Here is an 18,098-nt window from a genome sequence, read left to right on the forward strand (position 1 = left end):
CTGGTTGGAGTTGTGGGTCTAGTATGAGCCCTATATGCTGCTCAAGGGTACCAAGGGGTCCCTGGCATGGGGAAGAGCATAGGCGAGAACATCCAAGGCTGCTCATATCAAGGCTGTACATCTTGTCTGTACTGGATTTTGGGTGTCAGAGGTCCCCAAGGTGGCCTCCGTTCAGTGAGTGAAGAGTGTTGAGACAAAGAGACTTTCGTGCTGATCATTGTCCTTATCGCTCAACATAGCCGAGGCAATAGGAAATGCTGTTTGCTGTATATTAGTACACTCAGGTGAACCACTGGTGCCGAACAGGGGTGACCAAGGAGATTGCAATGTCTTTCTTTTGTAAGAATTGCAGCTGTACTGTCGGCTTCAATACCATTGGTATTGATGCCACTGATTTATATGGTACTGGTGTCTGTGCCAATAGCTTGTGTGTCGTCTTGATCAGAGTGGTCGGTGCCATCTAGGGTCTGTTTCATGCCAACAGAGCATGACCAATGACGATGGCCTCGGCACTGTCTCTCTCACCAGGTGGACAGTGCCGTTGCGGAGGAGGCACATTTGAGCCTCAACTCTTTCTCCCTGCGGTCGGGCTCAGCAGAGGTCCCGGTGCAGACAGTGCCAGAAGTGCCCAGTTCATCAAAGGTGCTCATTCATGTGGAGGTCAACACTAAGAACAGCGACCTGGTTGGAGACCGCTTCTTTTTCTGTCTCTTTCCATCTGGAGGTTGTGGCTCTTTTCCTCATATTTTTGTAGGTGACCTCTGTAGCTGAGGCTGTGCTAGGGAGCCACCCAAAAGAAGAAATTTGCTGTCCCATGTCTGAGGTTGGCTGAAGTGATTTTTGCACTAGTATCACTTTTAGGCATAGGTCTCTGTCACACCTGACTCTGGCTTTTAGGTTGCTACAATGAGCGTACTTCTGAGGGTTGTGCAACTCCCCAGGGCAACAGACAGAGCGAGTGCCCATCAGAGACAGGCATGGTTTTGCAGCATGAGCTCCATCTCAAATTCTGGAGAACCAAATATTTTGTAGTGGGGATAGGTTTCACGCTACAGAAGAAGCTAATGAAGAAAAGATTTTTTTTTTTTTTAAAAACTTAGGCACTAACTAGGTACTCTAATACTAACTATGCTATTTAACTACTGAACTCTACTATCCAGTTTAATTTAAGGACATTGGGACACCACCATGGAGCTCCACCTCAGGCCAAGCACGGTTGAGAAGGAAGTAGAGGGGGTCATGCACGTGCTAGATAAGGTGCCAATGACACCGCAATGCGACTCCCGTGCATGTGCGGCCCACATGGACATTACTACTGAAAATCTCCAATTAAAGGCATCAGTAGGCACACACACCTAAAGTGGAGCACTCACAGGGACATCAAAGAAGAATCAGGTATTTATTTTTACTCGTGGGTGTTCCCTTGAAATAGATATTAGGAAAATCCTTTTGTAGTAAGCAAAATACTCTTTTCCTTTTTATTGGATTGTTTAGCCCCATAACATTAACAGTCATGACATTACTAGACTTACCCCTGAATACTATGTCTGCACTCAGACAGAATATTAACCCTTGTTAAAAGCAGCTACATTACGTTACACCTTTACCTCTTCTTTAAATAAGACATGTTTAGACAGAGATCCCATCATACACACAAACATGTTAAACCTCACATATATTGCTTTTCCTTTTTTTTTTTAAAATACTTATATTGCTGTATTCTGATGCTGAGTCTGATTTACCATAAATTTTTTAATTCCGAGCTCTACATTTTTAATTAATATTTTTTCTATGAAACAGAATATTTAACATCTGTCTTAGTTCTTTTATCCCATTTCCCGCATTGTTATCCGATCCCCTCTAGCTGTAGAAACCCAAACTCTCCTTACTTCCTCCCTGGGTGTGCTAGTTATGTGCTGAAGGGTCTGCTTTTAATTCTTAAAAGAAACAAATCTCATCTAATCTTATCAAATATCTATATAACATCAGGCATTATGAGATTATACCATCTTTCAGTTCACTTATTCTTAAAAGCTGTCCACCACAGGTGGCCCTTCTCTAAAGAGTCTCACAAACATTCTAAAATGTAGAACTTTAAAATCAAACTTCCTTCAATAGGGGACATCTGCATCTCCTGCCACCTCATTATTAAATGTATTTATAATACTTAACACAATATCAATGTAATTATAATTTTATACCCACTAAGTATACTGTATTCACATAAAAGATCCTGGATGCTACACAGCCCAGTCTCAATTTAACTATATCCCCTTATTCTTATAACTATGTGGATACAGCATACATTATTGCAATGTTTACCCCATATACTAATCTTGTTCTTCTGGATCTAGACAGTTTCTTGGGCTCTCATGTCTGTCCTGTTGTCTTGATGATTCATCTTTTTGAGCCATTCTGGCTCTCTTTGATCACACTCATATGCAGTGATTTCTTGCTCATTTTTTAGGACTGATGCCTTTGATCCTGTTCAGATTGTTCTTGAGCTGATTTGCCTATTCCCATGTCCATGTCCGTTTCCCTTCTTTTGGGTCTGAGATAGATATATCTATCCTTCCATTCAAAGGACTGTCTAAATGGGCATCCCCATTTGTATCTTTTCTAAGAATTGTCTTCATCTGGTATAATTCTCTTTAGGAATTTAGGAAGAAACAATCAGTTGCACACGTACGACATGGAAAATGACTGCCTACAAAGGAGTACTGTGGAAAAGGATCTGGGATAGGATGATATGAGACAGTGTAACACTGTTGCAAAAAAAAAAAAAAAAAAGCGCAAACATCCTTCCGGGATGTATTAGCAGGAGTGTTGTGAGCAAGAAACGACAAGTAATTCTTCTGCTGTACTCTGCGCTGATTAGGCCACAACTGGAGTATTGTGTCCCATTCCAGGTGCCACATTTCAGGAAGGATGTGGACAAACTAGAGAGAGTCCAGAGAAGAGCAACAAAAACTATTAAAGGTCTAGAAAAAACATGACCTATGAATGAAGATTGAAAATAATGGGTTTGTTTAGTCTCCAAAAGAGAACACAGAAGGGACATGATAAGTTTTCAAGTACATAAAAGGTTGTTAAAAGGGGAGAGAGAAAGGAGAGGAAGAAAAATTGTTCTTAACCTCTGAGGATAGGACAAGAAGCAATGGGCTTAAATTGCATCAAGGAAGTTTAGGTTGGACATTAGGAAAAACTTCCTAACCGTCAGGTTGGTTAAGCACTGGAATAAATTGCTGAGGGAGGTTGCAGAATCTCCATCATTGGACATTTTTAAGAGCAGGTAAGACAAACACCTGTCAGGGATGGTCTAGATAATACTTAGTCCTGCCATGAGTGCAAGGGACTGGACTAAATGACCTCTCAAGGTCCCTTCCCATCCTATGAATCTATGATCCTCCTGGGGGTAATTTGTCTTTAAAGTCCAGGAATTTAGAATAATTCAAAAACTTGTATTTTGCCAGGAGCAAGTGGTAGTTGGAAATTCTAAATTGTAGACTTTCCCCCCATAAGGCCTAAACATTTGGCATCCTTATTTGCAGGAATGGCCTCTGGGTGGCATTGATGAAACCTTTTTGTGGCTGCTTGGAGGACTAGGGAGTTTGGGACAGGGTGGGAGAACAAGAATTCCACTCCCTTAGTCGGAGAAAGTTCCACATTTCTGTATTTTAAGAGGTAGGGGCACAGGTGGTTGTCATGCGTCACACAGTTCTTGCTGGTTCCAGTATGGCCTTGGACACTGGCAGTGCTATTCGGCTAGATCCTGTAGGCTGTAAGATGTCCAGGAACTTGTGTCATGAGATTTGGACCTCCTCTAAGGGGATTTGGAACTCTTATCCTACTTTCCAAAGCAGCTCTTAGAACTGTGTGCAGTTGTTGAGGCAAGAGCAACTGCCTCACAAGGCAAAGAAATTGAAATACCTGTTGCTATCAGTGGTTCTGGCAGATCCAGTTCACCTTCCTCCTCTTCAATGGCTCAGGAAGTTCTTACGGCCTTTTGGAAAAGAGGGATGGTAAGACTCCCTATTGAATCGCATAGGTTCCAGACACTTTGCATATAGGTCTGATGGCCCCCAGTAAAGCCAACATGGGAGTCAAAAGAAGATTGTGATAGTCCCCAAGACATTGGGTATCATTGGTCTCAAAAGGGGTCCTTGAATGGACAGACAAGACTCACAGTAGGAGACTCTTAATCCCTTGCCCGGGCTCAACTCCCTTGGTGAAGGGAAAGATGGTTCCACCGGTATGTCCAACTCTCCCAATGATTAAAAGGCTGGGTCTGGTTCCACTGGTGGATGGAATGTGCGGCTGGTGGATGGAATGTGAGATGGGCTTCTCCTTTGTGTTTGAAACTCCCTGGTCAGAGTTAGTACCAACAAGAGAGGAGATTGCAGGTCTGGAAGGATGAAGATATTCTCTGGAGTGATGTAGGATACTGAAGCCCTACAAGGCTGTCTCTCGTCATCTCATGCCACTGGAGTCATCATGAAGGAACTCTTAACTGGCAGTTCTTTATGGGGCTGTGACGGTCCCACTGGTGAAGGAGCCTCCAACCACACAGTTATCACTGGAACTGATGGTTCCCAGTGCTTCATCTTCCAGAGCTCAGCTGGTACCATAGCATCAGTGAATATGTGGGGAGAGGTACTGAAGGAGCCTTGCTCCTATGCACTTTCTTATCAAGGTGACAAGACTTAGGAGAACCTTGTGTTCTGGGTGCAAGGACTTATCTAACCTAGATGGGGTCATAGAAGGATCCCTTCTCTTAAGGGATCTAGGAGGGGACGTATTTTTTATGCTAATGAGAATGCCCTTATCCTTCTGAAAAGGCTCAGCTGAAGGGTCATTCACTCTAGTCATTCCCACTCCTGAATTGGACACCTAGCTATGAGGTGCACTCCTTGAAGTCTCAGACCAATGTACAGGGGAGGAGGGGTCTCCCCAGCCTGAATTTCCTGGGACCTCATGGTGCATTCCCATGAGGGTTTCCAAAGCCAGAGAGCTCTCACCTACCACGTTCAGCTGGGAAATCTGTGTCAGATACTGCACTTAGCAGAGATATGAGCTTCCCCAAAGAAGTAGAAACAGCACCAGGGGCAGAAGATGAAATTCTTAAAGCCCAGAAGCCTGCGGACAACCTCAGTCTCATGCTGGGGGATCAGAGAATTCCCAGGGTGGTGATTCTAACTAATTACTATCTAAACTTATTAAACCTATTAACAACTATATCAACTTTTCTTGTAATTATTTCAAACACATCTAAGATGATCAGGTCTGGACACCAGATATTCTGACTCAGGCCATGCAGCAGTAAAAAGGAACTGGAGAGGCACTGGTCTCTACCTCATCACAGAGCACAAGGAGAGCAACAATACGGGAGCAGACCAATGGATGCTACTTGCTAGAATTCTCTTGTCTCAAGCACGAGTACCAACAGCAGAATACGCACAGGTATCAGCACTTGAAGTAGTTTCAGTTTAGGAATTGGGGGTAGTGCGTTTTTAAATACCTCATTTTTAAGATCTTTCCCAGTATAGAGCACTGTCAGTAGAGAAAGATAAACTGGAAACAAAGATGTGTGGAATAGACATGATTCTCGCTATTCCAGATATAAACAGTAGGGGGCAGTAGTAATAGACAACACTTCTGTTACTTCTCTCTCATCATTCATTCCCTGCTTGGTCCACCAGAGCCAAGGTTGATTCACCTACCGGACTTTTTGCAAAGACAATCCTTTTCTCTTAATTGTTTGTAGAGGTAGTGGGTTATATGCTGCTTGAATAGCCTGTTGGGTATTGTGTGAGGATTTATGGGAATTATGACTGTGTTAAATCTTGAAACTTACAGGATATAGTATGTTTCTTTAGTTTTGCAAGAAGTGCCCAGAGCTATTTGTACTGGATATTTTAAAATTGACCTACATGAGTTGGCGGTGTCAAGCACATGACCTATGGGCCAGACCCACCTCACAAGCCGCTTTCATCCAGCCTGCAGTTTACTGCAGTCTCCAACAGAATCTGGCCAGCAGCTGACTAATCTGCAATTAAAAGAAGCCAGAAGGAGAAGGATCTGAGTGCAAAGAGCTGAGGAGGGAGCTCATACTTGATTGGGCACAGGCAAATAAGCATCTTTTCCCTGTTGCCTAGCGCAGCAGCCAGAGAGCTATTGCCACACCACTGAGCCCTGTACAGTGAGGATCAAAGAGGTGGCATCTCTCCAAACCCCCTAGGACCACTCTCAGGGGACAGCCTCCTTTTCCTCCCCACAAAGTAGATCTTGATATCACCATGCTGTGCAACATGGGATGCAGGGGAGTGGCTCTTTCTTCTGCACTGCTTCCTTCTCATCCCTATTATTGCCACTACCAATCTCGGAGACTAGTTCTTTCTCACCCCCAATCCACTCTCTGCTGTCACTGCAGCTGAGCCCAGTAGCACCAAGATCAAAACGAAGTGGCTTATTTTCCCTCCTCCTCCTGGTTTCTGATACCTCTGAAGGAGTAGGTCAAGATCAGAGAACTTCTCATGCTGCTTCTGCAGGATAAGAAGAAAAGTGCCTAATGTGTGTTTTTGGGTTTCTTTCTTGGGGGAAAGGTGGGGCGCAGGAGGGGAAGGAAGAGCAGCAAGGTATTTACAAAGTTGTGTGCACATACACATGCAATAAGGAGCAGACCAAGAGGAGAGGGAATGCATGAGGATAAGTTCACATATAGAGGGAAAGAGGTTACATAATACATTCACTTTTTAAAATGTGCTTAATTGTCTTTACATGCAATATTTAACTTTGTTAACTGAACAGAAAATTTCTGCAGTCAGACAAGTATGCAAAACATCTCCAGACAGCCAAAACTGTACTTCGGCACATGGACCAGACTAAAACATTAAATCAACACTCAGATAATGAGTTTGATATACACCTCTACCTCGATATAACACTGTCCTCAGGAGCCAAAAAATCTTACCGCGTTATAGGTGAAACCACATTATATCAAACTTGATTTGATCCACCAGAGCACGCAGCCTCGCCCTCCGCAATGCTGCTTTACTGCGTTATACCAGAATTTGTGCTATATCGGGTGGCGTTATAACGGAATAGAGGTGTATTCCAAGAGAAAGTGAACTCGTACCAAATTTACAGCAAAACCTTTGAAGCAGGTTTTTTTTTTTTTAAATATGTATAGTATTAAACTCTTAGCACTTCACAAAATAAAAACAAATCTAGTAGAAAATACACTAATCAGACATATTAACAGATAAAGTTTTTTTTTCCCCACAAACCCAGTTTAACAGTCCATCAACCAGTCCTGCCTCCTCAAATACTTTCAGGGAGAGGTGGGATTTGCAGAATGACTGGAATGTTAACAAATACAGACGGTCAAATCCAGAAGTCAAGTGGCCTTCACAAAGTCGTCCTATCAATGGCGCCCTCTTGTTCAAATGAAGGCGGGGTCTAGCTCAAATGCTTCCAGTGCTCGCCACTCAGACAATATTGTGCTGGACATTGTGTATCACCTCAGTCTACTTTACTGGTTTGTAGTTTCTGTGATATTGCTAAATGTGCTAATAAAACTGAAAACCACATTACAGATTCAAAAAATCTTTCCTCAGTGAGTTTCTCTTTCGTGTGCAAAGGGCTTTCCTCATAGCAATAACTATCTGATCTAAAGGAAGCTAGACTCTGCCAAACTATAAAGTTAAATTGGAAACTCTAAATAGTAACTAACCGATAGATATGGGAACTGTGCTACAAAAAAACTTGACATTAGTTAGGCTGCTACTGTGAAGAGACCACTATCAGGCTGAACAATATTGCCTCATTGTTTGCTTGTACTCCCTCATTTGTCTGTATCAGTTTTTATCCTGTTGTCTTATAGATTGGAAGCTCTTTGGGATAGGGACTGTCTTTCTGTTCTGCGTCTGTATAGCAGCTACCACAGTGGGGTTCTAGTCCATGATGAGGGTTTCTAGACACTATGCTAATAGAAATAATACTAATACTACTACTTGGGAGAATGGACAGCAAAGAGCATACCCACTAAAGTACACTCCCCTCCAGAGCCTAGAACGGAATCCAAGATTCACAAGTCTGACTGTTCCTCTGCTAACAAATATTTCCAAAAAAACAAAAATGTATCATTCCTCTCCAGTAAGTAATTATCAACACACAAGATGTCTGGCAGAGATCCCATGAACCTGGCTAACTTCCTCCACTAAAGGTTAGTTGTCTCCTTATTCAGTTCAGCCATATTTCTAACTAAACAACTCTATTTCACCAACTTAATTGAATCCTATGCTCTTGATCCCAGATGCCTTTTTGCTATTTTTGCATCACTCCTCAGACTCCTCCGCCCGCCCCCACTCACTGGGGCACAGGATTTAGCCGTCAGTATAAGTAACGTCTCTCAGAGATGTGAATAAGCTACCCCTGAGCGACGCAAGTTATACCAACGTAAGCACCTGTGTGGACAGCGCTATGTTGGCGGTAGAAGCTACCACCACTCGCAGGGGCAAGAGTAATTAAGCGGATGGGAGAGCTCTCTCTTGTCAAGCTGGAAGCTCTGTACTGCAGCCATAACCTATGATCAGGATGTTCACAGCTGGTGACTAATCGTATGTTCCTTATGTTCTGAGTATCTAACTTGAAACCCTTGGATCTGCTTTACAGAAGTACTGAGCACTAACAATGCAACTGAAGTCAATGCGATATGTGTTTTAAACACATTTAAAGTGCCACACAACGCTATATACTCTGAAAAATCAGGTCCTAGGTGTCTCAAATTCAGCAACCAAAATTACTGGACTCTTTTGACTTTAATTTCTCTATGCTTCAAATCCCCATCTGTAAAATGTGGATAGTAGCAGCCCCCTCACCTCACAGGGACGCTGTGAAAATAAATGCACCAGAATTTATAAAGCAGTCAGATACTACTGTGATGAGCAACACAGAAAAAAGCCCATGAGAAAATTAACAATTCTTGTCCAAACAGAGTTTGAACAGTATGCAGGAAATAAGATGTGGTACCATACACTGAACCATGAAAAGAGGACAAAATTTTAAATATCTGTTCGTTAAGTCAGCATCACTGATTCTATGCATTGAAGGGTCCTGAGTGAAAAAATGGTATGTGATCATGCAACTAAAGACAAGTGTAATGCATATGCATAAAAAGGCTGAATTAAGACTGCACACACAACCTTAATTCTGGTATTTCCTAATGTGGGTGTTTGACTTTGTTGTTGTGTGTGTAACAACAACTATGGCAAGGTCTGAGAAGAGGTTGCACTCTTCTTGCAAAGCATGAAAACATCTAGCTGGCCACCACTGCTATCTGGTCATTCAGAAGCAAACCTAGATTTAACATAGCGATGTTTTGGATTTAATTTGCAAATGGTAGATACTTCCTTGACAGGGCTACTGATACATTTCACAAGCTCTTCCTATTACTCTCCCACTCTAATGTTCTGTCTGGCTAGAGTCAGAGCCAGCTAACCCTCCTCTTGACTCACTTTTAAAATTCTCTAAAATTACTTTAAAATTCTCCTCAAATTTGGATTATCTATGGAGGAGAATGGGAAGACGGTTTGGCCTTTTTAGGGAATTCTTTAAGTCCCAAGATAAAATTATTGCTGGAGCAGCACTCTCCCCGCTTGCCCTCAGACTGTGGCTCAGGTGTCCTAAAAGGAGCAATGTTTGATCCATCCCCCCCCCACACACACACACACAACCTTTGGAGTTAGGGTAGTTACATCACTCTGCAGCCTTCAGTAAGAGGAGCACAAAATTGCCAGATGATGGGTAGGTCAAGTTCCCAACAAGCTTCTAGAGCAGCGGATCCCAACGCGGTGCCCGCCGGTGCAATGGCACCCACCAGGGCATCTATGTGCGCCCGTGTACTGGCCAGCAGACAAGCATCTGCCAAAATGACACTGAAAAGCAACTTCACCAAGAGGCGCGCTGCCAAAATGTCACTGATTTTCAGAGGCATTTTGGCAGCGACGCCTCTTGATGACGCTACTTTGGCGGCATTTCGGTGGCGATGCCTCTTGACATTGCCGCTTCCCAGCAGCATTTCGGCGGATGCTTGTCCACCGGCCACGGTCCTCAGTGGCTCGTCATCTGGTGCCCGCCACCCAGAAAAGGTTGGGAACCACTGTTCTAGAGCCCTTCCCTGAGCAACATAATAGCAGTTCAGACAGGCAAGATATATACTGCTTCTCTGGATCATGGTTAAAGGAAGCCCTCCTTCTAAACAGTCCTGAACCAGGGACTGTGAACTCCAATTATTTCTTCCTTTATGGATCAAGCTTGCAATTCCCAATCAAGGAGAATGAGAAATCATTAAAAATTTTCCCCATCCACCCTAAACCTCCAAAGGCAAGGAGAGGTCAAAGGAAAATAATCATATTAAAGACAAAAAGGCCCTAAAGAGAAAGAAAACCTCTCTAAAATAGTGGTTCTCAAAGTTTAGTAACCTGAGGAACCCCATTTCCATGTAAAATTTTGCCGCAGACCACCAAGCCTTCCCTGCTCAGCCCCAGGCACCACCCCCACTCCACCGCTTCCCCACCTCTTCCTGCCCCCGCTCCATCCCTACCTCCTCTTCCCACCCCCCCCTCACGAACACCCTCATCCCCTCTCCTCCCCCCAGCGTGCAGGAGGCGCTGGGAGGGAGGAGAGGATTTGATCAGCAGGGCCCGTGGACCCCTTGGAGTTCCTTGCAGACCCCCAGGGATCCATGGACCCATTTGAGAAATGCTGCTCTAAAAGAACCTTGGAGGAGGTAAAAAACCAAAATACTTAAACTCTGAATACCTAAACCAGAAATTAACTGGTGTGGAGGGAAAAATTCTCCTTTGGCAGAAAGAAAGCAAGAGAGAAAGAAAACAGAAAGGCAACTTCACCTTTATCAGTCAAGCCTTCCTTCTCAGACTCGTCACCTGACTACAGAGCCAGAAAAACATAAGCCAATAAAAAAAAAATGTTTATGAAGAATGGAAGAAAGAAGGCCCCTTCCTGCTCCTCAGCTAACTCAACAAAACCAAGTCAAACCTGAAAAATCTCCAATGAGAAGACAACAAGGAATCTAGTGACACCTTAAAGACTAACAGATTTATTTGGGCATAAGCTTTCATGGGTAAAAAACCCACTTCTTCAGATGCATGGAGTCTCCTCTGTTAGTCTTTAAGTTGCCACCAGACTCCTTGTTGTTTTTGTGGACACAGACTAACATGGTTACCCCTCTGATACTCAGTCCAATGAGAAGCTGCTCCCATAACACCTATTTGATCACATACTTTAGAGAGTGTGAGCAGACCTAAAATTGCTTCTACACCACACAGAGGACTCGGGAGTCAGACCAAAAAAGGTGTCCCAGACAAACACTTCAGTTAAACTCAACAAGAAATTCTGTGTCCTTCCCCATCCTCCCTTTGACAATGTGATTAAGGCTGCATGTGAGAGCCCAAAGAAACCCAAGCATATACACAGGCAGATTAAAAATTTCAACAGTCTACCAAAGGACAAAAAAATACTGTTATTTCACCCAAGATGTATTTGTAGTTCCACTGGACAAAGATACTAATGCCCAAAAAGGAAGAGTCCCTGCTCAAGGAACCCACTGACACAAAAATGGAATTCTCCTGAGAAGGAACATCAGTATGACAAGCTTATGCACTCAGCTTCAAGTTTTTTTGTTTTACTTGTGTCATCCTAACTTGAACACACAAACTGGGCCAAGTGAAAGCCATACATTGCCAAGGCATCAAGACCACCCTAAACGATTTCTTTATGTGCTCGTTTCAGGAGAGAAGCTTTCCCGGACTTGCTTTAACTAGCTGCTCCATGGCCTCCAGCACAATGACCCAATGACAATTATGGCTCCAGAAAACTGTCATGCTAGGCCACTCATGACATCCACAAAGTACTCGGGATGGAGAGGAGGGCATAGGGGAATTAGTTTGGTGAACACATGCACAAAACAATGGCCAAAGCCAAGAATGGAAGAAAACCATACAATCATCTAGCCAAGTCAAAACTACTAATTTTCTAAATGCCAAAAACTTAACACTGGGCAAAATGAAAAGGTCTTGCTTTAACCAGGGAGGCATGAAACTCGAGGCAGGGATAATCTGGAAATACATCCAGCTTCAAGCATTCCCTACAACTACAGGACACTTACATTCAAGGAGATTATCTGATCTGTGGGAAGGAGGAGTTGGCTTTAGAGAGATTCTACCCCACGCAGAATTCCCCATTTAAGTTGCTTCATCTTGACTAGGTTGCTGGTCCTTGGGTGCATATGCACTTCCCAACATGTTGAACTTTAAGACTGGAATTTACAAGTTCCAGCAACTGCTTAACAGGACACATGATGAAGAGGCAGCTGATTTAGAACCATGTGAATGCCTCCTGAATACTGTATAAAGAATGGTTTTAGCTCAGTCTGGGATAGATGAGGGTTGAGGTAAGTCCCTGAGGGAGGTTCCTCCGTGTAGATCTGACAGGACGCCTAAAGGAACAGGTGTGCCCTATCCCTTACCAGACGTTAGAAACTGGGACAGGCCTCCTGCACCCAATTTTTATAATATTTTGAGCTTTTTGAATCTTTTGTGAATAATAAAGCCAGCCCTGAAGAAAGTGACATGGACTAAATGATTGTTAGGAGGTTTATTCTACTTTCCCTGGTTGGTGAGCTTACCCACTGGCTTACACAGACAAAACAAGCGAAAAAACATAGGAATTTCCCACCTCACCAATACTGAGATAATAGAGCCTGCCTCATCAACACAAAGGTTTTATAGAACATATTCATTATGGTTCCACAGACGAATGGAGATTTGGAGGCCATCTTAGATCACAGTTCATTCAACAATTTCACTATGAGACTGAAGTTCCAGATGGAGACACTAAAATCACTATCATATCATGGCTAAGCATCCCCAAGACTCATGGTATTGATATGCTTGTTGGAGTTCTCCTTTCACATTCCAGTCTGAGACGTTACAGGAGATTTCTAGACTTCTATTACTGTGGAAAACATTTTCAATACAAGATTCTCCCAATGGGGCTCAACTTGGGTCTTTAGGAAAATCCTGGATGTGCTAGCAGCTTCTCTGAGGAAGACGGGGATCCATGCCTGTCCCTCTTTTAGATGACCTCATCAGATACTCATCACAGCCTAGGACTACAAGAATAGCTTCCTAAGTAAACAGGACTACAAGAAAAGCTTCCTAAGTAAACAGGGTGAAAAAGCCATCTTTAACCCTCTCAACTGCTTCAGCATCTGAGTGTCACTCCAGATACTCAGAGGGATACAGTTCTCACCTCAGAGAAGAAGCAACTGACTATTTTATCACCGATTCAATGCATCTATACCTGGGGTCAGCAACCTTTCAGAAGTGGTGTGCTGAATCTTCATTTATTCACTCTAATTTAAGGTTTCACGTGCCAGTAATACATTTTAATATTTTTAGAAGGTCTCTTTCTATAAGTCTATATTATATAACTATTGTTGTATGTAAAGTAAATAAGGCTTTTAAAATGTTTAAGAAGCTTCATTTAAAATTAAATTAAAATGCAAAGCCCCCGGACTGGTGGCCAGGACCCAGGCAGCGTGAGTGCCACTGAAAACCAGCTCGCGTGCCACCTTTGGCACCCTTGCCATAGGATGCCTACCCCTGGTGTATACTCACCTGTCATCTCTCTGGACCTTAGCAGCATACCTGGGAGTTGCGTCATCTCCTTTAGACTTACACCGCCTCCTCAGCCCTCCTTAGTCACGAACTCTGGGATGCAAGTTAACCCAACTCCAATCTCCCTGCACCGGTGCAACATGGTGCTACTAGGTTAATTAACACAAACTGCTTTGACTGAGAGAGGTGTTATCAGTTTTATTATAATCACTAGGAGATACTAAATTTACCATGGTCTGCATCACCTCAAAAGTTAAATTAAAATGAGTGACTAGTATCATAGAATTCCCATCCTTTCACATGAGCTTGCTTGACTAGCGGAGTCAAGACTGACAGATAAGAAAACAACTAACTTCCAACATCAAGGTAATTACAATGAAATTAAACAATTTCCTAGTAACATTCTGTGTTTAACAGCTTAAAAATGACACTGTTCAAATATCTTACCAATGCAGGCCATTGAATTTGTTTGATCTTTGATCCCTGAGTCTGGCTAGGGTCCTTTCTTTTTGCCCAGACCAGCTGGTACTCCACCAAGAAGGCTGCAAAATCTTCATAAACCTTAACCCACTCTCGTTTTTCCCATTCAAGGTCATCAAATTCCACATATACCTGGGGAAATCAGATAATACAAAATAAAATATTTATTATTTTATATATAAACAATTGCATTTTGTACAGTATAGATTATAAAATTAAATACAAGAATTTCAGTAAATTAATCTGAAGTATCTGCTCAATCTCAATTAAAATCACCACATCACAGTTCAGCTACCTCAGGGGGAGCTTCTGCCAGTGCCAGAGACCAGTCCCTGTCCTGGACTGCCCCACCGCACTTAGCTCTTTCAAGTGGGTCAGCCTGGCCATATCTCCTTGTCTGAGAAGAGGGTACAGAGAGGCCATGCACTATACCTACCTAAGGGTACCTACTAGTGTACCTTCAAATTATTTTCCAATTTTTTGTTGTAGTATGTATTCACCCTTGTCCATCTGCCACTCACCCACAGCTCCAATGACCCACCAGCACAAATCTAGATGCCATATCCACACCCTCTGCCATCTCTTCCTGACCTCTGGTGACATTGCCTCATTCCCCACCCCTCTCCACCATGTCTGCCCCTGTTCATAATCTCACACCCATCCTCCTTCACCCTTGCATTTCTCTTGCTGTCTCTGAAACGTTTATTCCCATTTCTTAAAAAAAAAAAAAACCTTTCATTTATGACTTCATATCTTGCTCCCACCAAGCTCTGGCTCTCAAAGAGACCTGGATCCCTTTCTCTGATATTGCCTCTGCAGCTGCCCGCTCTTACAAAGCACCTCCTTCTCTCATATTCCATTCCCTGGATCAGACTGTGGTCGGACTGTGCGGCTTCTCTCCAATTCGTGCTGTTTCCAGCCCCTCCCACTCCACCTCCTTCCCACTCTCTTCTGAACAGCACTACATCCTACTCTTCCCGCTCCATCTTGTCATCTACTATCCACCCAATTGCTGCCATTCAGTTGTCCTCTCTGATTTCAACTCACGGATCTTTCAGTTCCTCTCCTCACAACCTTCCACAATCAGTCTCACTAGCTTCAACTTCCATGTTGATGACCCATCTGACCCCTTAGCTGCATGTTTCCTTTCCCTATAGTTTTAATTTGACCTGCTGCCCTTGTTCAACTCTCCCACTTACCAAAAGAGCCATTCACCTGACTTGGTCTTAACCAAGCACTTGCCCACTCTTTGATCTTTCTGTTGCTCATTCCCCGCCCCCAATCATCACCTGTTGTCCTCAACATCAATCGTGAGCCCACTCCCTCGTGCCCTGTCTCTTGGCCTTCCCAGGACTTTTAGTCCATCAGCATCCAGGATTTCTCATCTGTTATCAGTCCTCCTATGCTTTTCTTCCATTGATATGGTTGTTGATTTTCTTCATTCCTCACTCCCCTCCACACTTGACATTTCTGTTCTGCTCTTTTATTGTGAGGTCCGCCTTGCAACTCCAACAATCTCTGGCTCACCTGCAACATCCACTTCCTACACTCCTGTTCTGCTGCAGAGAATCTCTGGTGAAAATCCTATGACCAGACCGACTTCCATCCTTCAGTTTTGCCATCTTTCAAGCTAAACAACTGCATTTCACCAACTGAATCTCAGGATCACAACCCAGCTGCCTTTTGGCTCCTCTGACATGCTCTCAACCTCTGCCTTGCCTGCCAGGATCTTATCATATTTTGGTCCGTGTTCTCTTTATTTAAATTGGCAAGACATTCCCTCGTCAACTCTCCTCCTCCTTCTCCTCTCTGGTCTCAGATGAATAAGTTTCTCATCTGCTCTCCTTCTCTAACCTCTCCACTTGCCCCAAAGACTCCGTCCTATCTCCTGCCTACCTGACTTCTTCCCACTCAACTACTTCTCAAATACCGACATCTAGCTCTCCCTTACATCACAAACGCAGATGTTTATCCTCAGCAACTTCCATGCTGGCAGGCCATCTGAGCCTCCAGTCTCACTTCCTTGTTTGACCTTTAACCTGGGTCAACCCTCCCACCCACCAATAATTCCATTCACCCAACTTTGTCTTTGCAAACTATTGCTTCTCCCATCTCTCTGTAACCGAGTTCCCCGTTTCATCTCCTGAAACATCACCTACTTGCCTCTCGTCATTCCACCTTTCCAATAATTCAATGTCCATAATTATCACTTAGCCCCCCCGCATTTCCCCACTTACACCTTCTTGTTGATAAACTCAATTGTTATTCACTCCACTCTCTCTCCAACCCTCAACTCCTTACCCCCTCTCACCTGCCACAACTCTGAATGCTTTTACAAAAATCTCAATATTTTGTATACAAAAATGTAAAGCAAAAAATTAAGTGGCAACAGAGTAATATAATACCCTTCCACTCAAATCCTAATGTATATTTGTGCTCACTTAATAGAGCCACTACCATTTAATTTGGCAAGACTGAAAAAGAGAATTTATAAAAACTCAGAACTAAATGATGTACTTAATTACCAACTCTCTTATTTATTAAAATACAAAGTGTGTTAGGTAATTTTTCTGTAAATTATGCTAAGTGTAATCCTTCTCTGACCAAAATATTTCAGCAGAGTTCACTAACGTTTAAAGTACAGTAAGACCTTTTTAACCATTGCAGAACAACACAGATTGCATCTTAAAGTATTGTCTCTCTGATAGTCATACTTTATGCAGTAGTTGCAATTATTTTCTCTAGTTCTTCTGAAAAGGATTTTACCTTTGAAATGCATCAAGTGGCATGAAGTTAAACATTTCTATGCAGTTAGATAGTCCAAGACACTACAGAAACTTTGTCCTATTTTTCCTTCCCTGGAAATTATATTATTTATTCTGAGGCTGGCCAACAGCAGTTTACAAGGATAACTTGAACCTGGCTAGTCTATCCCTGGGGGAAAAAAATGGCCAGTCTAAATTCTCCAAAGTAGCAGCAAGTTATATTTGGCATGGTGTGAGCACTGCTAGAATATTGTGTCCAGTTCTCGTATCTACAATTCAAGAGGGTTCAGAGAAGAACCAGAGAATGACTGAAGGATTAGAAAGCATGCCTTACAGTGATAGAGTCAAGGAGCTCACACTATTTAGCCTAAGGCCATGTCTACCGGCTAAATCAGCACTGCTGCTGCAGCGGTGTTGATTTAGTGGGTCTGGTGAAGACATGCTAAGTAAATGGGAGAGCACTCTCCCGTCAATGGCTGTACTCCACCTCCCCAAGAGCGGAAGCTATGTCAACGGAACAGTGTTTCCTGTCGACATAGTGTGGGATAGACACCGCTCTAAATCATCTTATGTTATGTTAAACTCAGTTACGGAATTTATGTAACTGAACTAGTGAGTTAGATTGACTTACAGTGTTACTATAGACCAGCCCTAAGAGAGAGAAAGCTAGGCTGTGACTTGATCATAGTCCATAACTACCTACACGGGTAACTAATATTTGATAATGGGCTCCTCAACGTAGCAGACAACCCAATGGCTAGAAGTTGAAGCTAGACAAACTCAGATTGGAAATAAGATGAAATTTTTTTAATCGGTGAAGGTAGTTAACCATTGGAACAATTCACCAGAGGTCATGATTATAGGAAATTTCAAAATCAAGATTGAATGTTTTTCTAAAAGATAAGGAATTATTCTGAGGGCATTCTATAGCTCTGAGGTCTTTCTGTGTTATACAGGAGTCAGACTAGACAGAGGTCTCAAGCACGCGGCACACAAGGCCCCCCTGCCCTCCCGCAGCATTTACCTAGAGTGGCTCCGAACCGACGCACACCGGGGTCAGGATAGGCTCCCTGCCTCCCTGCCCTGCGCCCACACCTCTCCGGGAAGTGGATGGAACCTGGGAGAGGAGAGGGGCAGGGGGGTGTGTGTGTGT

The 18,098-nt window shown here is 43.2% G+C and overlaps 2 protein-coding genes across 15 annotated transcripts in view; both read right to left on the reverse strand.

Moving 5' to 3' along the window:
- Positions 1–18,098, reverse strand: part of JMJD1C (jumonji domain containing 1C) — a 306,949-nt gene that overhangs the window by 204,425 nt on the left and 84,426 nt on the right. For all 11 annotated transcript variants that reach the window (XR_007775055.1, XR_007775056.1, XR_007775054.1 and 8 more), the window contains one exon: positions 14,148–14,312. Coding sequence is in view for 7 of the 11 variants with exons in the window: in XM_050958280.1 (XP_050814237.1) it covers positions 14,148–14,312 (165 nt within the window). In the remaining 4 variants the exon portion in view is untranslated. The remainder of the gene's footprint in view (positions 1–14,147; positions 14,313–18,098) is intronic.
- The window catches only part of LOC127053499 (zinc finger and SCAN domain-containing protein 20-like), a 449,526-nt gene that overhangs the window by 19,043 nt on the left and 412,385 nt on the right, over positions 1–18,098 (reverse strand). The window lies entirely within an intron of this gene.

Source organism: Gopherus flavomarginatus, chromosome 6, assembly GCF_025201925.1.
Source record: "Gopherus flavomarginatus isolate rGopFla2 chromosome 6, rGopFla2.mat.asm, whole genome shotgun sequence".
Taxonomy (NCBI): domain Eukaryota; kingdom Metazoa; phylum Chordata; order Testudines; family Testudinidae; genus Gopherus; species Gopherus flavomarginatus.